The sequence below is a fragment of the Hordeum vulgare genome, chromosome 5H (genome assembly GCF_904849725.1).
Source record: "Hordeum vulgare subsp. vulgare chromosome 5H, MorexV3_pseudomolecules_assembly, whole genome shotgun sequence".
Taxonomy (NCBI): Eukaryota; Viridiplantae; Streptophyta; class Magnoliopsida; order Poales; family Poaceae; genus Hordeum; species Hordeum vulgare.
In genome coordinates, this window is record NC_058522.1 from 7131906 (window position 1) to 7154991 (window position 23086).

General features: G+C 41.2%; 1 protein-coding gene across 1 annotated transcript; it reads left to right on the forward strand.

Moving 5' to 3' along the window:
* The first annotated feature begins 820 nt into the window (after positions 1-820).
* Positions 821-4470, forward strand: LOC123399579 ((E)-beta-caryophyllene synthase-like). Its single transcript, XM_045093981.1, has 7 exons — positions 821-1042; positions 1345-1603; positions 1702-2074; positions 2262-2480; positions 2574-2709; positions 3178-3423; positions 4012-4470. Exons 1-7 carry the CDS (start codon positions 905-907, stop codon positions 4315-4317), a joined length of 1677 nt encoding a protein of 558 aa, XP_044949916.1. The 5' UTR covers positions 821-904; the 3' UTR covers positions 4318-4470.
* The last annotated feature ends 18616 nt before the right edge of the window (positions 4471-23086 follow it).

Here is a 23086-nt window from a genome sequence, read left to right on the forward strand (position 1 = left end):
GAATTTTAGAATTTTTTGATTTATTTCCCTTTTTATTTTATTTCACTGTCTCGTGTGGGTGCGTGGAACCATATTCATCATTGCATTTTCGAGATACAACCATCTAAACAACTTAGATGACATGACTCTCTGCTAGTGCCTCCAGTTACTGAAAATGCCTTTTGGAGCTCGGCTTCCATGAAGGCCGGTTTTTGGAAAAAAAATCATCAAAATTCATATTTTTACAATTTAAAAAATCTGAAAAATACGGATATACATGAGGCATAACACACATGCGTGTAATTTTTTAGGACAAAATACATTCAAACAAGTTCTGTACAAAAAAAGACAAATTTATGGTTTTTTAACACATTATACTATTCATCCCAAAAGTTCATGAATTTGTTCTTTTTGCACAGATTGCATCTTAAGGTATTTCATCCTGAATTTATGCACACATATACATTTCATCCTTGTGTACTAGCATATTTTTCATATTTTTAAAACCGAACAGTTTGAATTCTGCATTTTTCAAAAATAAAGTGCTCCATGGAGGCCGAGCCCCAAAACGCCCTACTCCTCCAGTTACTAGATATATAAGATAGCAATGGAGTATCGTTTTGGGTGGCCTGTAGAAAGGGAACATTGTACTATGCAAGATATACATACATGTCTTAGAATTTTCAAACCACACATAACTTCTTGAATATTGTTTTATAATTAATGAGCACATTTGTGTCACAATACTGAAAGTGACAGTTGCAATATCACGCGAATTTCGCATTCAGTGTTCCTGTGTGTCTCCAGTATTATACGTGTACCATTTAGGGGCCTCTCCTGTTCTATCTATAAAGCCAACTAGTTCACAAGACATGCATGCATTATCATAGAGAAGTGATCAGCTGAGCTCCATCGTTCTCCAGCAATGGCAGCCTCCGTGGAGATTCGCCGCTGCCCAAACTCGCAGCCTGCGATGAACGACAACCAGGGCAGCCACCGGTTTTACCACCCCACCGTCTGGGGGGACTTTTTCCTTGGTTTCAGGCCATTCACTCCGACGCAGGTGAACTAAATTTTATTAGCACACACCAGTATTGTACTTTCCTGTTGTTGGCTGGCATCAAATGAACTAGCACTACTTTCATTGCACAACTCTAAATAGATGTATGATATGCATAAGTTAAACAAGTTAAGTTTTAACGTACAATATAACACACATCATGTAGTATATATCCTTTTGTTTGAAACATATTTTCATGCAAAATGGACCGTCCAAGCATAACCTCAGACACTGTGCAGGTCTAAATGTCCAAGACAACATGCATTGGGAAACCAAGTAAGTACTAATGTTACATGCTCTTGCAGTGTCTTTTAATGAAAAACAAAGCTGAAGTAATGAAACAAGAACTGAGGGCAAGGATAGTAGATTCGCGTTCTGTTGATCTGCCTCAGAAGCTTGAGCTTGTCGATACTTTACAGCAGCTTGGTTTGGATTACCACTATGGGAAGGAGATCAATGATTTGCTGTGTGGGATTCACGATGCCGGTGATGAAGCCAACGATCTTCACACGGTGGCCCTTCAGTTTTATTTGCTCAGAAAACAGGGATTCAATGTTTCACCAGGTATAACAAACATAATTAAAATCTCAAAGAGGTGGATAGGTGTGATATTCTATTTTTTTTCCTAATAGAACGATGTACTATACATGACTATGCCGCAGATGTATTCCTAAAGTTCATAGATGCAGAAGGAAATATTACCAGCAACGACACAAGAAGCCTTTTGGCCATGTACAACGCTGCCCATATTCGAACCCATGGTGAAGAAACACTTAACAGCGCGATGGCTTACACAAAAGACCATCTCCAGCGTGCGGTGGAGCAACAAACAATTCCACCATCAATATTGCTCGATCAGGTGCGGCGCACGCTGGAAACACCTCTTTTCAGGAGGCCTCAAAGAGTTGAAGCGCGACACTTCATCTCAGTTTATGAGAGAATGAGTACAAGGAATGAGGCCATTTTGGAGCTTGCAAAGCTGGATTTCAGTATTCTGCAAGCTCTGTACTGTGAGGAGCTGAGGGCTCTTACTTTGTAAGTGACTATGATGAAATCCGCTAGTATGTCGGTAAAGTTTCACCTACTTTCCCTTGGTACAATTTATAGTTCGTCACTAATCTCTAAGTGCAGACACAACGCGATGCCCCTTTAACTCCTGAAATGGGTTTCATATATACCATCCCTCGTACCATTACAATCTGAGCTCGTGGTTTATTTGCAGGTGGTGGAAAGAACTGCAACTCAAAGACTATTTGAGCTTCGCACGAGACAGGATGGTGGAGATGCACTTTTGGATGCTAGGAGTTTTATTTGAGCCACAGTATTCATACGGACGAATCGTGCTAACTAAGTTCTTTACATTTATGTCGATATTTGATGACATTTACGACAGTTACAGCACCTTAGAAGAAAGCAAGCTCCTCACCATGGCAATGGAAAGGTCTCTATATAGATGTATGGCATAGGGTGGTTTTAATAACCAATTAATGTGTTGCTTGATACTAATTCTGGAACATTTATCCATTCTTGTTAGGTGGGATGAACAAGCCGCTGAACAGCTCCCAGGTTACATGAAGTTCTTCTACAACAAAGTACTCGCTACCATGAAGGTTATTGAAAAAGACTTGGACAGTCAAGGAAACAAGCACGCAAACTATGTAAAAAAGCTAGTAAGTCGATGTCTCATGAACATGTTTAATTAAACAAAAATATATTGTTAAATACTCGCATAAGATCATTATGTATGGAATGCAACTAGCACTATGGTACGGATCCCCTGAATCGCATTTAGCAATTGTTGCAGGGCCATTTGCATGGGTGTACAAATAGATAAAAGTGATGAAATCATCATGGCTCTGCATAAATTTGAAGTTTAAAATATTTTAACTCATAAACAGTGTAGTCGATGTATGGTGCGTGGGTGTAGTCGGTGCATGGTTCATCTTAACTGTTGACTTCGTTTCAAAAAACCTACAGAACTACAATATTTGTTGGTAAAAGTTACCACCTATACTATGAAGCCTATGTTTTCTTTTTGTTCGCTCATAAAACAAATCTGCTACATGAAAGAAATATGTTTACGGATATCGACAATTAACTTTCCCATGAAAAATAAATATATCATTGTAATTATGCAGCTAGTTGATGCTACGAAATGCTACTACAACGAGGCAAAATGCCGTGAGGAAAGCGAAACTTCAGTTACTGTTGAGGATCACCTGCGATTCTCGGTGCCTAGCTCTGGTTGCATGCATATTGTATGCCTTGCCTTCATTGTCATAGGGGCAAGCATTGACGCCATCGAATGGGCCATGTCCTATCCCAAAATAATGCGAGCTTCTTGCGTCATCGGTCGTGTCATCAACGATGTGGCTTCACACGAGGTTACATACTTACAACTGAAAATATATGTCATGTTCGATTTTCTTTGCAGTTTTTGGTTCATGGATAAGTTTGGGATCCATTTAGTTTGTAGCTTGTCTCTTATATTTGGTGATGAATATTATGCAAAAACATAATAAATCCTCGTTATGTGCAACAGGATATCTATGCCAATTAAAAGACAGTTAAGTACATTGATGTAATCCCACCATTCTGAAATAGTATCTAAGACTCTAAACACCTATATGCATATACTGTTGTAAATTATAAACTTACAGAACTTAAATTATTAAATCTAGTGATATTATTGTAGTTGAAAAAGCTCGGATAATTTCGTATATACAGACAGTTCCCTTATAGATATTTGGAACACTATATTCTAGAACACCATCTATTTTGGAGCCGGGATAATAGTTAACTGGTCATACAAACTACTTGCCATAAAATATTGGTTAACTAATAGAAAAGTTATTTAACTAGGGAAGGATAACTGGTCTCTGCATCAATGGATGCATTGATATATGTAGCTATATTAAAAGAAGGTATTATCACTTTGTCAATATGACAAATTATCCTCTCTCGTAAATCAGCGAGAACAAGAACAGAGCTCTGGTGAGAGGCCTGTGATATCAACGGTAGAAGCGTGCATGGAGGAGAACAACTACACTGCAAAGGAAGATGCATACAGAAAGCTCAGGGAGCTCATAGAGGAGTCATGGATGGACATCATTGAGGAGATGCTGAAGTCAGCCACCACACGGCCGGCAGCGCCGCTCCTAGAGGCCGTGGTGAATTCAACACGGATGTTAGACTTCTTGTACAAGGATCAAGACGCGTACACCGATCCACGAGCACTCAAAGTGGTGGTAGATTCTATATATGTAAATCCTATATAGAGAAAAGTAATTCAATTTGTCTAAGCACATAATCATGCTATGAGAAACCATATAACTCACCACTCATGTATCATGCAATGTATCCGTGATAAAACTGTGAGAAAAAAAATGTACTAGGGCTACCCCTTTAGTGAAGGAATTATTGTACTCCAATGGTGTCTTACACAAGTTTTCACGTCCAAACAATCAGATTCATTTATGCTTTAGCAGTCAATATATACCAAGTGCTAAGGACCACCAGTACAATGCTGGTGGAGTGTCGCAGTCGGTGTTAAAGAAAATATGCATCTGCTGCTCACAACGATTTTAGCAAATGCATTTTAGGCATACTATTTCCTTTTTTAGGCAATCAATTCTGCCCAAAGTGAATACAGCGCTTGGTGTGGACTTCCATATCATTGTCGATACAGAACCATCCATGTGAGGTCACATGAGGCCTTGTTCGGTTGCAACGAACTTGAAAGGGATTGGAGTGGATTGGGGAGGATTAAATTCCCTGTAAATCAAAATCAACCTTAATCCCCTCCAATCCTCTCCAATCCCCTTGTGGTGGGGATTAACCGAACAAGCCCTGAAGAATCCTTTGTGCCCCCCACTATGAAACTCATAGGTGCAGCTCCGCTACTAACTTCATGAAAAATATGTTTTGTGCGGCCAAAAGTTTCAGAAAACGAAACCATTATCTGTTGGCCAAACAAGTTGATTAATGGATAGAGATGTTTCTTAGCTAGGACAGACACTGTCACAGCTGTTACAATGGATTTATTGGCGACGACAAAATATTATTATTATTGCCTGCAGCGCTTCAGCAAACTAACTATCGGTGCTTGTAGCTCGTGCTAAAATGCTATCAAGTGTGATCCCGTAGGAAGATTTCTTTCGCATCGATACCAATCAAAAGGTTAGTCTAATGAGTTGTTGGGTAATCTATTAGGGCACGCGTGTGTGTGTGGGAAGTTTGGCCATAGCAGAAGTATTATAGCTAGTATCATATTCTTCGGACTAGCGAACATGTTGATGTGACAAATAATTAAAGAAGAGAGAGAGGGTTAGAATAATATAAGTAGATACCGTATCAATATTAAATGTCATAGTACTATGTATCATGCATGTCAATAAATAAGACTATCTATAATACTAGTTTATGATACTATGCATTATGAAGATAGTATCATATGCATGATACTATTATATGATACTCCCCACTATGAGTAACCTAACCCAGCTAGTCCTCTAGCAGGTTCCTATAGGTAGGCAGCTAAGTGATGGTGTCGGAACGGGCGGTGAGTGCATCTAAGTATTCAATGCTCAGATATTCTGATAGGTGGCCCTTCATGCTCGCCTGACGACGTCGTCCTTCATGCGAGTCCATCAAAGTTGATGTCGTTTTCAAGGAGTACACTAGTGGGGACGGGGCCTTTAGCCCCGGCCCGTAAGGGGCTTTAGTCCCGGTTCAACAACCGGGAATAAAGGGGCGGGACTAAAGGCCTAACCTTTAGTCCCGGCTCTGTTACAAGCCGGGGCTAAAGATGCTCCACGTGGGCGCCTCGTAGCACCCCAGGGGCAGGCCCTTTAGTCCCGGTTCGTTACACGGACCGGGACTAAAGAGTTTCAGATTTTGCTTATTTTTGAGTTCTTTTTTAGAATGAAATTATTTTTGGGTTTTAGGGTTTTAGGGTTTAGGTGTTCGGGAGATTAACGTGATGGCTCGTTTGGTGTTCGGGAATTAGTTTTCATATAATTTAAATAGAAATAATTATGCATATATATATAAGATTAACTTATCTTACAAGCGAGCATATATATACAATTATATGTAGATCTGAATTATCGGGACTAGAGCCCGTCTATTCGATTACATGGACGAACATCAGTAATGGCCCCTAGCTACACTAAATCGTCCTTTGTCATCTATAGCTTCCGTCCTCAGAAATCCCGCAAGCTCCTCTGCAACAGCAATCGCGCGTTGCTCTGGTAGGACCTTCGTCCTCATGGCCTTGTGCTATATAAGAAGAGGAGATGAATATGAATATCAATCATGATAACAAAGAATGACGGGTAAAAATAAAGGTGTGAATGTTCATTGCTTACGTCGAATCTGTGATCCTTGTGCTCAGAGGTAAACGTGCGAATGGTCTCGCAAACATAGTATCCGCATAGATGTGTTCCCCGTGGCTGCTGGTCGCACTTTACGAGAATAGAATATATATAATCAGAATAATAATCTAGCATCATAAATGTATTGAAAATAGAAGTATATCATACTACTACTTACCTGAGCCGCTCTAAAGGTCAGCTTCTCAGGAAAGTTACCGGGAGTCACGCACTTGAACCGCTTCCAAACCCTGCCCGACAAGGATAATGATTTGCTAAGTTTTTCATTAATTGATATATCAGAAAATCATCGAAAGAGACCGATAGAGCGCAAGAATGATTGAAATTACCCTTGGAGCATGTCCTGCAGGCTTTGGAACTGTTCCAAGGGTCTCGATAATGGGTCGAAGGCATCAACTCTTCCCTTATCAATTTGAATGTCCAACATAATCCAATGGAAGCTGCACATGTATATATGTGTGTGTGTGTGTGTGTGTGTGTGTGTGTGTGTGTGTGTGTGTGTGTGTGTGTGTGTGTGTGTGTGTGTGTCAGTAACTTATCAATTACACTTATAAGTGAATGGACTCAACAGAGTAAAGACCCTCACCTGAAGTTGTATGGAAACAGTATGTGGTCACATAAATTTTGATCTGTTAGAAACCTTAGAAAGTTTTCCTGTGTCTCCTTGGGTTTATCAGTTAGCGTCGCTATATGTATTTTATCTGGGTCAATAAACCCAATATTTAGGATATTCTTACTTTTACAATCCAGAATCTTCATTCTGCATAATAGAGTACAAGTTATATATAGACAATGAATTGAAATAACTAAACAAGTTATATGTAGACAACGAATTGAAAAACTTACAGACAATAGCAACTCATAAGCGATTTGTCGAGGGCGTCGCCATTGTACATCTGGAAGAGTTCATCAAAGTCGATATGGATTTCTTCGGAGCGGCCGTAGTACTCTCATGGGACACTCAGCACGATCATCGTTCTCCCATCCTTTGATTCACTTAAGTACCATTGATGCAAGTAACGCATATTTGTTGGGAGATCATCTTTGCTGACCAAAGGCTCTCCCATGACAAACTGTGGCTTAGGGGTTACCACAGCCTTGGGTATCCTGTCGTCTTGGAAAGCCAGCAAATCTTCAACCGAGACACCACATTCAGCCGCCCACTCCTTTGCTATTTCAAAAGCTTGCCCCTGCACCGGAGGGGAACATTCTCGGTTAACACCTTGAGGGGTGGGATCGACTGTTTGGCCTATTGTCCAAGCTGAGGAACGTCTGATTTTTTCTTGCTTGTAGTTGAACTTGATTTGCTCCCACTTGCACTTGCACGTGATCTGCTCTTTTTCACTTCCTTCTGCAATGTGCGTGTATAGTCATCAGGCTTATGGTGTAAGTCATACTGTGATGGAAGGGTCATGAAGTCTTTTGCCCATGCTATTTGCTTCTCGGTGTATCTCGGGCGGGGCTCGGGTTCCTTTTTTTCATTTGCGCATCATGATGTTCCTTTGCTATCCTGGCGTTTTCCTCGGGGGTACGATCATAAGGTCTGATAGGAAGATTAGCATGAGGTACCTTTGGGAGGGGCGACCGTTTGCGCTTTGGGGGGCTCCGTCGCTTAGGAATCGTCGGCGGAGCATTCTTGGTGGCACGCTTCCGCTTAGTATCCTGTGCGGGCGGCGTCGGAGACGGACGACCCAAGTCCGGCGGCGGTGATCGAGATGGACTCGTGTTGTGCTGGCCGACGTCATGTGGAGGGCTTGGAGGTAATGAAGGTGTAGGTGACCTGCGACGAGTCGGAGGCGGTGTTGTCCTTGGGGCCGAGCCTGGAAGCTTGATGTAGTTCTTGTCCCATAGGATGACTCCACCCAGTACTTCTCCGAGTGTACTCTCATCTTCGGGTCCAACTATGTCGAGCTCCATATCATGAAACCCCGTCATGATTTCATCCACCCCGACTTTAGCAAAGCCAGCTGGAATCTCACGGCCATGCCAGCGTGCATCAAGGCCAGAAGGTAAAGCTTGTCCGACGGCCACCTTCATGGATATGTTCTTGAATTTCTGATGGAGTTCACATGATGTTGACTCCTTGATTCCATCCACGGGGTAGCCGGGACCGCCCTCTATCATTCTTCGTGCATCGTCGAGCGGGGCCTCAGATTCAGCCACGCTGCTTTTCCGCTTAGATGGGGCGCCGGTAATATCAAGTGCAGGATATTCCTGGTGCGCTACTCCTCTAAGCTCATCAATCTGCTTCTATTGCTCGTTAATCCTGGCAAGCAACTGGTTGAACTTGTCATTCTCCTCATTCTGCTGCCGCTTCTTTTCTCTCTCTCGACTTCTGTAAGTGTCTTGGTCTCTGGCAAACCCAAGCAACCACGGGTAAGAAGGACCGAAGCCTCGCGTTCGTCCTCCATGTTCGTCATTGCCGAGGACCAGTGTGAACAAATCTTTCTCTCTATCTGCAGTGAACTTTCTTTTTCCCTCCTTAATTTCTTTCACTATCCTTTTCCAATTCTCCCTGGGTATCCTAAGACCGTCATTGCAGATGAGGTCCCCTGTTTTTTCGTCGTACGACCCACCATGCGCAAGGAACCAATTTCTTGCTTTCAATTCCCACTCATCACGGAGTGGTTGAGGTACGATGCCTTTATCTAGCAGATCTTGCTCTTTCTTATCCCACATTGGGATGGCAGTCTCATAGCCCCCTGGCCCCAGCTTGTGGTGATATTTCTTCTTGTCGGCATTTATCTTGTTCTTTTCTGATAATGCCTGGGCATCTTCTGACTCCTTGTACTCTTGAAATGCCTTCCAGTGATTCGCCTGCTTGGCTAGATACCTCTCGAATACTGGCACTTTCTTTGTCTTCAGATAGTTTTTCCATAGCTTCTTCTTCCAGTTACGGAACAGTTCGGCCATCTTCTTTAGAGTCCACTGCTTGACTTTGGCCCTCAGTTTGTCTGCGGCGTCTTCATTCTCACATTCTGGCAGGTTGAAATGTGACATCAGATCATTCCAAAGATTATATTTGTACCTTTCGGCGACATAGTCACTATCGGCTGCCCCTTTGCGCTTGTTCCACTCCCGAACGCTGATCGGGACGTGATCCCTAATGAGAACTCCGCATTGCTTCTTGAATGTGTCAGCAGCATTCTTAGGAAGCTTGGGTTCGCCCGTAGGCAATATCACCTCAAAGGTGTAATGCGTCCGTGCATCCAACTTTCTAGTCGGGCCTCGTTTTGTAGCTTTGCTCGATGTGGAGGCCTAAGAGGGAGAAACAATCGTCAAATGAATGTATATGTGTACAATATAGAGCTATCTCCAATATTTTTCACATATTACAAGTGATTGTCGAACTTCATATGTATACCTCGCCGGACTTTATTATTTCTTCACCGGCTTCTCCATTAGTGGAGCTATCACCTTCTCCGTCATTGGACCTATCTCCTGCCCCATCGGCTTCATCTTCGTGTCGCTCGACCTCCATTCCAATGTCGAGGTTTAGATATGACGACGGAGATTCAGCTGGTTCAACGTCGGGGCCGTCTTTGATTATATCTTCGAGAAGTTCTTCCTCTTCGAGGTTCCTGATATGTGGATCCATAGTTCTGCAAAAAAAGGATTCTCTTAACCTTTGTACCAAAAAAGAATTATTCTATCAGGAACTCCGTTCCAAAACAACTTTAGTCCCGGGTCGTGGCTCCACCCGGGACTCCTAGATTTCTGCATAGTATTCAAAGTAGGAGTAATTTTCCAATTTGAGCATTCAATAAGCAAAACCAAATCGTAAAATAAAGTAGTATTCAAATTAGCATGCATTCAATTATAAGCAAATACATCATCTCTTTTGTCCGTACATCGTCGAATATTATCACTAATACTCCTCGAATACTATCATACATATAGCATCACTGATACATCTAGAACCGTAGCGCCCGACGGGTATCGGCGCGGGCGGTGGACACCCAAAGAGAAGGAACCATCACAGGATCATAGCTCCAGTGAGATCCCCGAAGAACCTGCCAGGTATGCTCGAACCTGCCCTCCAACGCAACCATGTAGCGACGGACGTGTTCATCCTCCTCGCCGACACGGTGACGTACCACCTCCGCGGTGTCCGGAAGCCTCGGCACCCTCACTGGCCCACGCGACCGCCACCAAACAAGGATCGGGTCAACGACGGGCTGGCTCCTCACCAACCTACGCCCCCCGGAAGGTAGCACCTCCCAATACCAGTCAGGCGGAGCCCAGTCCCGGACAGGGCCCCTCTGATCAACCAGGTGTCCTCCGCCGAGTCGACGACGAGGATGTGGGATAGGCATCGTAAAATGAACTAAAAAAATAAACTAGTTCTATTAATTTTCTTGCTAAAAATAAACTATTAACACTTAAGCATATACAATAGGAAAATTAAACTATTAACACTTAAGCATATACAATAGCAAAATTAAGCAATAATCTAATAAACACTATTAACACTTAAGCATATACACTATACAATATTTCTTCTTCTTGTAACCCTAAACTAATTTTTCCTCTTCTTCTATTTCTCCTCTTCTTCTACTTCTTCTTCTACTTCTACTTCTCCTCTTCTTCTACTACTTCGCCTCTTCTCTTCTTCTACTTCTCCTCTCCTCCTCTTCTAATTTTTTCTCTTCTTCTACTTCTCCTCTTCTTCTATTTTTCCTCTTCTTCTCCTCTCCTCCTCTTCTTATTCTCCTTTTTCTTCTTTTCTTCTCCTCCTCTTCTTATTTTCCTTTTTCCTAATTATAAATATTACTAACCCTAATAATCTAGCACAAACATAATAACAATAGGCATTAAATGACAAAAAAAATATTTTTCTTCTTTTCTTCCCTTTTTCTTCCTTTCTTCTCCTTTTTCTTCTTTTCTTCTCCTTTTTCTTCTTTTCTTCTACTGGCCGGAGTGTTGGGGTGGAGGGGGCGGGGGGCTTACCGGCCGGAGGTGTCGACGGCGCGCGGCGAGGAGGACGGCAGGCGGCGGCGAGGAGGACGGCGGGCAGCCTGACGACATCGTCGAGTTCGTCGCTGTGCCGCGCCGGGCAGGAGAACGAGAGGAAGAAGAAGAGAATTGGACGATTTGGGTTGGAATTTTTCAAAGTCCCGCTTATATAGGTGGATCTTTAGTCCCGGCGCGTTGCTTGAACCGGGACTAAGGACCCCCTTTAGTCCCGGGTGGAGCCACGACCTGGGACTAAAGGCCTCTTTTCGGGCAGACCAGGAGGCGGGAAGCAGGGGGTCTTTAGTCCCGGTGCGTGGTTCCAGCCGGGACCAAAGGGGGTCTTTAGTCCCAGGGCGTGGCTCCACCCAGGACTAAAGCCCCTCCTCGGCTGCACGATAAGTTTAGTCCCACCTCGCCCAGCGAGGGGGACTAACACTTGTTTATAAGCCCCGTCGCAGCTTGTCCATCGAGCTCCTCTCTAAAGAAGGCTTACGGGCCTAAACTCACTGAAAATTGAAACTATATTCGAAATTATGGAGAAAATTCATTCTGAATCCAAAGTGAGTTCACTTTGAATTTAAATTGAATTTTCTCTATGAATTCTCATATAGTTTCAATTTTTTCTATTTTCAAAATTAATTATTTTGACTATCCAAACTATTATCTATTTTGTTATTTTCAATTAAAAACTATGTTTATTAAAATTCTTTTTGCATATTTGAGAATTTGACAAAACTATGATAATGAAAAGTGTTTGAAATTGAATAAATAATTCAAAACTATTTTCTATTTTCAAAAGTAATTATTTTGACTATCCAAACTATTAATTATTTTGTTATTTTCAATTAAAAACTATGTTTATTAAAATTCTTTTTGCATATTTGAGAATTTGACAAAACTATGATAATGAAAAGTGTTTGAAATTGAATAAATAATTCAAAACTATTTTCTATTTTCAAAAGTAATTATTTGGACTATCCAAACTATTCACTATTTTGTTATTTTCAATTAAAAACTATGTTTATTAAAATTCTTTTTGCATATTTGAGAATTTGACAAAACTATGATAATGAAAAGTGTTTGAAATTGAATAAATAATTCAAAACTATTTTCTATTTTCAAAAGTAATTATTTTGACTATCCAAACTATTAACTATTTTGTTATTTTCAATTAAAAACTATGTTTGTTAAAATTCTTTTTGCATATTTGAGAATTTGACAAAACTATGATAATGAAAAGTGTTTGAAATTGAATAAATAATTCAAAACTATTTTCTATTTTCAAAGTTAATTATTTTGACTATCCAAACTATTAACTATTTTGTTATTTTCAATTAAAAACTATGTTTATCAAAATGCACCATTCAAAGGCACATCACAAAATTTCAACAATTTCTGACTTCATTTGGTATTCTTCGTGCATTTACTTATTTTTTTTTGAGCTAGTTGACCCTGAAATTGAAAAGCACTACAAATGAACTATGAAAATGTTGAAAGTTGGCATGCTATAATTATTTCACCCACATAGCATGTGTTAAAAAGTTGAGAGGGCTACGACAAAAACTGGATGCACTTCGTGTACAAAACGGACAATCTCTCTCAAAGTATCAGGGTTTCGAACGAGAACTCATCTCTTACAAAGGGATTTCATTTTTTTGAACTTATTTGAACTCCATACTTTTTGTGTGTTCAAAATGCACCATTCAAAGGCACATCACAAAATTTCAACAATTTCTGACTTCATTTGGTATTCTTCATGCATGTACTTATTTTTTTTGAGCTAGTTGACCCTGAATTGAAAAACACTACAAATGAACTATGAAAATGTTGAAAGTTGGCATGCTATCATCATTTCGCCCACATAGCATGTGTTAAAAAGTTGAGAGTGCTACGACAAAAACTGGATGCACTTCGTGTACAAAACGGACAATCTCTCTCGAAGTATCAGCGTTTCGAACGAGAACTCATCTCTTACAAAGGGATTTCATTTTTTTGAACTTATTTGAACTCCATACTTTTTGTGTGTTCAAAATGCACCTTTCAAAGGCACATCACAAAATTTCAACAATTTCTGACTTCCTTTGGTATTCTTCGTGCATTTACTTATTTTTTTTGAGCTAGTTGACCCTGAAATTGAAAAGCACTACAAATAAACTCTGAAAATGTTGAAAGTTGGCATGCTATCATCATTTCACCCACATAGCATGTGTTAAAAAGTTGAGAGGGCTACGTGGTTCCGCTGCACGCCACGTGAGACTAATGGTCTTTCATTTTTAAATGACTGTTTTAATCAAAAACAGATCTGTTACAAAAGGGATTTCATTTTTTGAACTTATTTGAACTGAAGACTTTTTGTATATATATGTGGTCGAAATGCATGAGACCATGAAGTTAGAAAGGGCTAAACCATTCAAAAGTAGCAAATGAAGTTAGAAAGGGCTAAACCATTCAAATTTGGAAACTATAATGGCACAAACAGAAACTAGACATATATAAATTGGTCCAAGCAGTACATGATACTAGTCCAGACAGTACATAATAATAGCTACCATAGATATATATACAAGTGTTCGATGTTGAGAACACTACTCGTCTGAATCGTCTGAATCAAAATGTCCACCTTCCTCGAGGTGACGCTGGCCATAGTTGACGACTCGAATCTTGCGGTACAACTCGTATGAAACGTATGCATCTTTTGCTGCATACTCAATGTTGATAGGATCAAGTGGGGCCTTCTCCCAAACTTTGTGCTGAGACTTTGGGAAACTGGTCTTCATATCACCATATTCCTCGTCGATCAAGGCAACTGCCATATGAGCCATCGAAGTCCTGACATGTCGAAGCCTGAATACCGTTTGGAGATCAATGAGGCAACCAGTTGGTATCTCAATACCGAAGCTGTACCTCATCTTCAGCTTTTCGTTCCTTATGTCAACGGTAGCAAAAGTGATGCCGCTCCGAAGGAAGTCCATGAGTTCTGGACAATGCTTGTCACTACTGCAACAGAAACAAATTAAAATGGAACAAATGTTACATACTGCTGCAATAAGGAAACATGTTTCACTACAACTAAAGATAAAATTATATTTAGGATTCAAATAGAACATATGCAATGGAACCTAGAGAGATCACTATAGCTATCCAATGGAACCTAGAGAGATCACTAGCTATATGCAATTTTCATGACTATGACATATCATATTGCTATCCAATGGAACCTAGAGAGATCACTAGCTATATGCAATTTTCATAACCTTGGATCAAAGAACACCGCATAAAATTGTATCACTACAACTATGATTTCAATGGAACATATTGAACCAATCAGATTTTTCAGATTGTGGAACACTATTCCAATCAGATTGTGTTCCCTTCAACTAATCAAAATTGTTTCATACAACTATTTGAAGCGAACCAACTATGATTCCAATGGAACATATTAAACACTAGTTGATTCTAATACGATTTTTCAGATTATGGAACACTATTCCAATCAGATTGTGTTCCCCTTCAACTATCAAAATTGTTTCACTACAACTATTTGAAGGGAACCAACTATGATTCCAATGGAACATATTAAACACTAGTTGATTCTAATACGATTTTTTAGATTATGGAACACTATTCCAATTAGATTGTGTTTCCCTTCAACTAATCAAAATTGTTTCACTACAACTATTTGAAGGGAACCAACTATGATTGAAACAAATAAACTTACAATGTCATTATCTTGGATCAAAGAAAGCCTCAAAACTTACCTCGCCCATTGGAAGATCAAGACATGGCGTTCGAAGCATAGTTGGATGACGGCAACACCGCGTTGATCGGCCGTGTACTAAAGATCAAGCCCCAAGAACTTCTCATGATCCATTGCGGCGTCAAGCCATTTTTCCTTCAACTGTTCAAGAAAAAACGGCACCTCCCTGCTCTCGTTCGTCTACACGACATCGAGCATGGTCGTGCCATGTGCGAGCACCTTTCGAAAGCGAGTTGGCATGGTGGAAGAAAAGAAGGAAAGAAGAGAGGAGAAGAACAGAGAGGGAGAGCGAGAGAGATGAAGAAACAGAGAAATGACGACTGTGCTTCGGTTCGTGCTTTTCATCGCCCGAAACGACGCGGGATGCAAACCGTTTGGGCCTTTAGTCCCGGATTGAGCCACCAACCGGGACTAAATAGGTATACCAACGGTTGCCACCACTACGCCAGGCCACGTGTTAGGCCTTTAGTCCCGGGTTGAGCCACCAGCCGGGACTAAAGGGGGATACGAACGATTGCCACCACCACTGCCCGCCGCGTAGCCCTTTAGTCCCGGTTTGGGACACGAACCGTGATTAAAGGCTCCTTACGAGCCGGGACTAAAGCCTCGAGGGAGGCATTGAGAATTGGGGCGACGTGGCCGGGCCTTTATTCCCGGCCCAGAGGCAGGCCGGGACTAAAGTGTCCCGGCCAAAGGCCCGTTTTCCACTAGTGATAGTAATATGAAATCTAGGTTAAATAGAAATAAAAGACTATTCAGATTAATAAGGTAAACCTTGTTTATCGGAATCTTATTTTGAAGGAACCTTCAGATTAACTGTGCTCGTCATGTGGTAATTTAAGAATGTGTGACCGGCCGACATGTTCTCAGGTGCGCACTAGCAAGGTCAATGTGAGCAGGAAATGTGTTGGTTTGTCATTTATAGTTTACAAGTACGCCTAGTATATTGTGGGATTATGTTCCCACTCACTAATGGGGACGGGGCCTATAGCCCCGGCCCGTAAGGGGCTTTAGTTCCGGTTCATCAACCGGGACTAAAGATGCTCCACGTGGGCGCCTCGTAGCGCCCTAGGGGCAGACCCTTTAGTCCCGGTTCGTTACACGGATCGGAACTAAAGAGTTTCAGATTTTGCTTATTTTTGAGTTTTTTTTTTGAATGAAATTATTTTTGGGTTTTAGGGGTTTAGGGTTTCGGTGTTCGGGAGATTAACGTGATGGCTCGTTTGGTGTTCGGGAATTAGTTTTCATATAATTTAAATAGAACTAATTATATATATATATATATATATATATATATATATATATATATAAGATTAACTTATCTTACAAGCGAGTATATATATACAATTATATGGAGATCTGAATTATCGGGACTAGAGCCCGTCTATTCGATTACATGGACGAACATGAGTAAAGGCCCCTAGCTACACTAAATCGTCCTTTGTCATCTATAGCTTCCGTCCTCAGAAAGGTCGCAAGCTCCTCTGCAACAGCAACCGCGCGTTGCTCTGGTAGGACCTTCGTCGTCATGGCCGTGTGCTATATAAGAAGAGGAGATGAATATGAATATCAATCATGATAACAAAGAATGACGGGTAAAAATAGAGGTGTGAATGTTCATTGCTTACGTCGAATCTGTGATCGTTGTGCTCAGAGGTAAACGTGCGAATGGTCTCGCAAACATAGTATCCGCATAGATGTGTTCTCCGTGGCTGCTGGTCGCACTTTACGAGAATAGAATATATATAATCAAAATAATAATCTAGCATCATAAATGTATTGAAAATAGAAGTATATCATACTACTACTTACCTGAGCCGCTCTAAATGTCAGCTTCTCAGGAAAGTTACCGGGAGCCACCCACTTGAACCGCTTCCAAACCCTGCCCGACAAGGATAATGATTTGCTAAGTTTTTCATTAATTGATATATCAGAAAATCATTGAAAGAGACAGATAGAGCGCAAGAATGATTGAAATTACCCTTGGAGCATGTCCTGCAGGCTTTGAAACTGTTCCAAGGGTCTCGATAATGGATCGAAGGCATCAACTCTTCCCTTATCAATTTGAATGTCCAACAGAATCCAATGAAAGCTGCACATGTATATATATATATGTGTGTGTGTGTGAGTAACTTATCAATTACACTTATAAGTGAATGGACACAACAGAGTAAAGACCCTCACCTGAAGTTGTATGGAAACAGTATGTGGTCACAGAAATTTTGATCTGTTAGAAACCTTAGAAGGTTTTCCTCCGTCTCCTTGGGATAATCAGTTAGCGTCGCTATATGTATTTTATCTGGGTCAATAAACCCAATATTTATGATGCTCTTACTTTTACACTCCAGAATCTTCATTCTGCATAATAGAGTATAAGTTATATATAGACAATGAATTGAAATAACTAAACAAGTTATATGTAGACGACGAATTGAAAAACTTACAGACAATAGCAACTCATAAGCGATTTGTCGAGGGCGTCGCCATTGTACATCTGGAAGATGTCATCAAAGTCGATATGGATTTCTTCGAGACTTTACTCCCAGTTTGAGACACAAACCGAGACTATAGGTGGCGTACATGCAGACTGCCCACCGCGTAGCCCTTTAGTCCCGGTTTGAGACACGAACCGGGACTAAAGGTTCCTTACGGGCCAGGACTATAGCCTCGAGGGAGGCATTGAGAATTGGGGCGACGTGGCCGGGCCTTTAGTCCCGGCCCAGAGGCAGGCCGGGACTAAAGGGTCCCGGCCTAAGGCCCGTTTTCTACTAGTGGCTTCTACCTTGCTGGTCCGTAGATGCATCTCTTCTCCTTGTGTACATTTTGCACATGACACTAATGGTCGGTACAGAAATGCACAGATGTTCCATCAACCTCTTAAATTAAAGTCCACACGATTTTATTCGCCTTTAGACGGTACTAGCAATTTCCTTATCCACCGACTATACAACCTCTCCCTCTGTCCACCAACATACTTGTCAGCTTTGTCACTAATTGCCAAGGGATATGAGGTAGCTCGATGCTGCAAGCCAGCCAACCACATTTCCTGAACGTGTATCTATTGTGACGTTTTGGACGAAAGTGTCCTCCTACTCCCGAGCTCAAGTAAATTTGGTGGACAGTAAAGAAAAACGAAATTCAAAATAAATGTTTTTTTATGACAAACACGGATAAATGTTTAAATGGCTTGCAAAAGTTCATCATGGAATCACATTCTCATAAGGCGTGGCAAAAAAAAAAAGTGTTTCAGAGTGCTTTTGAAAGTAGCATTTTCAGAGTATCGATTTTGTTTTTCTTACCACGTCTTTTAGGAATGTGATTCCATGACGAATTTTTATAGGCACTTGACACTATTGTTAATGTTTGTCACAAAACAATTCATTTTTTTCTCGATTTTAGCGTACACCAAGCTCATTTGAGCTCGGGGAGCAGAAACTCTACATCCCATTTTGGAACTGTTTAATCTGTGTGACTTGTTTTTGCTGAAACACATGTTTTTTTTTCAGTAGTGAAAATTGGCGGCTGCGATGAGAAGTTGAAGATATTTTTATATTGCTTTTTTACTTGACAATTTTTTCTTTAGAGAAAGAATTATCGTACTCCAGTTGTGTTTCCCGCACACGTCGAAGTCCAAAGAGTGAGGTTCATTCTTGCTTGACCGGTTGATAGATATCCACTGCTAAGAACCACTAGTAGTATGATGCTGGTGTGCGGTGCGTGCATATTTATGTGTAAACGTTCACATCAGTTTTAGCAAAACCATTTTAGGCACATACTTCCGTTTTCTAGACAATCAATTCTGCATATAAGGAAATGGATTCGCCTGATGTCGACGCTATATTGTGGCCACAAAACCATCCACGCGAGACTACCGGAAGAATCTTTTGTAAGCCCGCGGTGAAATATAGATGCTTCTCTGCTACTAACTGCTTGAAAAAATCATTCTTTTTTTTTTTCGGTTGAAAAATATGTTTTTGTTGCCAAAAGTTTCTGCAACACAAAACCTAGCTACCTGTTCGCCACACCTTCACGAACGGGTAGCCACATTTGTTAGTTGCGGCAAATACTATCACTGTTACAATTACTTTATTTGCGAAGACGACGTACCATTATTGTTGGCTGCAGCGCTTGAGCGTACTAATTATCCATGCTTGTAGTTCGTGTTAAAATGCTATCAAGTCTATAAGAGATTTCTTCGTCATCAATATCATATAATAGGGCATACGTGTCTGAGACGATCTGGTTCAAAGTCTATAAGAGCATCTACAACTACGAACACAAAAAATGAGCCATAAAATGACCGCGGTCACATCCGGGCAACATCAGGTCATATCCCTTTTGAATCTTTATTTTATGCATACATGCAACCATGTCCCCTATTTTCTTCCTAAATTGTCCAATCAAATGCACACATGGTTGGTAGGTACAAAGAAAAAGTGAGAGAATATGAAAAGAATAAGAAAAAAAAGAAAAAAAATGGTTCGGGGTGGACCACATCATAAGTGAAGGGCTGCCTAGACATTCACGTATCGTCTTCATATTTAATGTGGATATAAGGATTTTTGAACATCACGGTTATTTAGGGGGCAAAATGAGGGCCTGGATAGGTGGCTTCTTTCATTCGCTCTTCTTTCCAGGCTGGACTGTATGCCCGGACGACTATAGTGTTCCGGTTTGTAGATGCTCAGTCTAGCCTTGTATCAGGTGCCTAGGCAACTAAGGGCCAATTCTTTTGAGCTATGCTATGAAAACAAGGGTCGTCTCTTTTTCAGCTTATTGTTAAAATAAGGTAAAACTGCAAAAAAAAAAACTCGTTTCAAATACTAGCTTAACTTATTTTCACATCTCCTCTCTTCACAATGAAAAAAGTTGGGGGTGAGGAGCTTCCCGCAGCTTTTCACTTAACCCCGAAGGGGTATAGTAAAGGGACCCTATTTTTTACAAAAATTACAGCAAAAATGACCTTGGTCAGCCCGCGTCCTACCCGACCGAATGAGCGCTCAAAACGCACCCCGCTCCCTCGGTCCTCTCGTTCTAGCATCCCCTCTCGACACCCACCCCGCTCGCTAGGGTGTCCCATGCCGTCATCATTACCGCCGCCGCCGGGTCCGGCTCCTCCTCCACGAAGATATCTCCGGCGACATGGACGGCGACAAGGACCTCTGCCTTGTCGCTGCTCCTGCCCTAGGCCGACCCCTCCCTCCCCCTGTGTACCACGACGTGGCAGTTCGTGGGTGGTCCGGACGGTGCTCCAGGCCGATGGACGACGACCCACACTGGCCGACTCCCCAGTCTGGCGAAGGACTCCCGTTTCCCCTCCACTCCTCCAAATAGGCAAGGTGTACCTCCTTTGTTTTTTGGCAACTTTGAGGTAGACTTACAATGATATTGATGTTTTGATACTGCACAATTTGTAGCATTAGAAAGATATGGATGTGGTGATACGGATTGCACAGTTTGCTATGATATGGATGTTTTGATATGTGTGTGCTACCGAGTAGTACTAGAAGATAGATTGACTTTGTGGATGCTACCATTGTATTTCATTATAAAAAATATTGAGGGTCTGTTTATCCTACATATTAATTCTTGCAATGCTTTTTATATTGACATGATGAAAAACATATGAAAGCATAATGGAATAATGTGGGTCTTAGGACTTTCATTTATATGTGTGTGGAAGAAGTGAATGCCAATAACCACGGCAAAGAAGGGACATTGACACCAATTGGGTACAAAAATTTTCTAAGGAATTTTTTCAGCGCACGAGGAGAGAATATTGCAAAAAGCAATTCAAGAATAAGTGATGAATAATGTTGTGAAAAAATATTACGTTGTTTGGAAGACATTAATCCAATAGTCATCCGACATTGGGTTTGATACCATTACGAAGACCACTGCAGCTAATGATGAATGGTGGGCAAATGAGACACATCTCAAATTAACATTGATGATGAGGAGGAGGAGGCATGATCAGGATGTGAAGTAGGTGTTACCCATGTGACACCTACGAGAGCTAAATGTCAAAAAAAAGATCATGTCCTTATTCACCTAGTCTTGCGATGGTGCACAAGATTGCAAAAGATAGTGAGGAAAGACTACAATTTAAGTGTATTGCTGACCTTTGGGAAAAGAGAGAGACTAGTCAAAATCTAGCGACATCTGAAATGAAGGAGGTTCCCGTGAGAGATGAGATTACAGGGATGAAGGAGATGGTGGTGAATGATGGAGGTAAAGGTAAACCTGGAAGTGAAATGTATTTCCATGATCTTGAACTCTTTAAAAAGAAGGAACATCGTGATGTCTTCGGTGCCCTCAAGGACGAAGATCCTAGTGTGAGGCTTGAATGGATCAAGAGGGCATGGAATACATTTATGAAAAAAGATTAGAATATTTGTATTTGTGTGCACTTTTTTTATTTGTAGGGAACTCATATGTATTGATGTAAACTTATTTGCTTTGTTGGGAACTCATAGATATTGTTGTGCACTATTTTGCTTTGTTGGGCACTCATTTGTATTATTTTGAACTAATTTGTGTTGTTGTGGAATCAGTTGATACATTTGTACTGTCATTTATCTTGTGTTGTGGACAAATGTTAATGATATGTCTCGTGTGTTGTTTTATATAACAGATGGATATCTCTGTTGAAGAGGAGGATCAATGATATGTCTCCAACGTATCAATAATTTCTGAAGTATTTCTGACATTTTCACCTATGTTTACAACACTTTTATATGGCTTTGATGCACTTTTTCTGATTTAATTAGAACTAATCCCGACTGACGTTGTTTTGAGCAGAACTACCGTGGTGTCCTTTTGTGTGCGGAAAATGGAAGTTCTCGAAATCACCCAAAACTTTTTGGTGATTTTTTCTGGAACATATTAGCAACATTCAAGCGAAGAACCAGCTGAGGGGCCCCCTTGTTGGCCACAAGCCAACAGGGTGCGCCCACGGGGGGAGGGCCTTGATGGCATGTGGGCCCCTCGTAACTCTTCTTTGCATGATTCCAACGCCAAAAAATCCTATAAATAGAGAAACCCTCAGAAATTAGTAGAGACTCTTGGCTCACTGCCACAACTCTCTGTATCAATAAAAACCAATATGGGGAGAAAACTGTAGCGAAAACAGGAGAGAATCAAAGAGAGAAATCCAATCTCAGAGGGCTCTCACCCCTCCAGGAGCCATGGCGCCCAAGGACCAGAGGGGAGAACCTCTCCCCATCTAGGGAGAGGCCATGGAGGAGGAGGCGTAAGGGGGGAGATTTCCCCCCTCACTTCCAATGGCGTCAGAGAGCCGCCGGGGGAACCATCGCAGTGGTGATTGTCTTCATCAACATCACTGTCTCCATCACCTTCCGCATCTATCTATGGCGGTCCACTCTCTTGCACCTTGCTATAATCCCCTACTTAAACATGCCACCAATTATTAATCAATGATGTGGTGCCATCCTATGATGTTTCAGTAGATTTATGTTGTCCTTTGGGATGATTGATGATCTTGATTGATTTGAGTGTATGTTTTATTTTGGTGCTGTCCTATGGTGCCCTTCATGCCGCGCCCACGTGAGGGAATTATTGCTGTAGGGTTTGCAATATTTTCATGATTTTCTTATAGTGGGTGGCTAGAGTGAAAGAACCTTACACCCGAGTAAGGGAGTTGTTTGCGTTTGGGAGTAAAGGGGACTTGATGTTCAATGATATGGTTGGGTTTACCTAATGATTCTAGTAGTTGCAAATGCTTTCTAGAGATCCAATCATAAGTTCATATGACCAAAGTACGGAAAGTATGTTAGCTCATGCCTCTCCCTCATATAAAATTGCAGGAATGATTATTGATCTTGTTATCAATTGCCTAGGATGATTGCACACCATACCATCATTATTCCACACTTGCTATTTATAATATATTGTGACATATTCTAACTCTATTTTGTGCAA

Coding starts and splice junctions, on each gene's coding strand:
- LOC123399579 (XM_045093981.1), top strand. CDS start 905: ATGGCAGCCTCCGTGGAGATTCGCCGCTGCCCAAACTCGCAGCCTGCG. Junction 1,604..1,701: donor GGGATTCAATGTTTCACCAG/GTATAACAAACA, acceptor ACTATGCCGCAG/ATGTATTCCTAAAGTTCATA. Junction 2,075..2,261: donor GAGCTGAGGGCTCTTACTTT/GTAAGTGACTAT, acceptor GTTTATTTGCAG/GTGGTGGAAAGAACTGCAAC.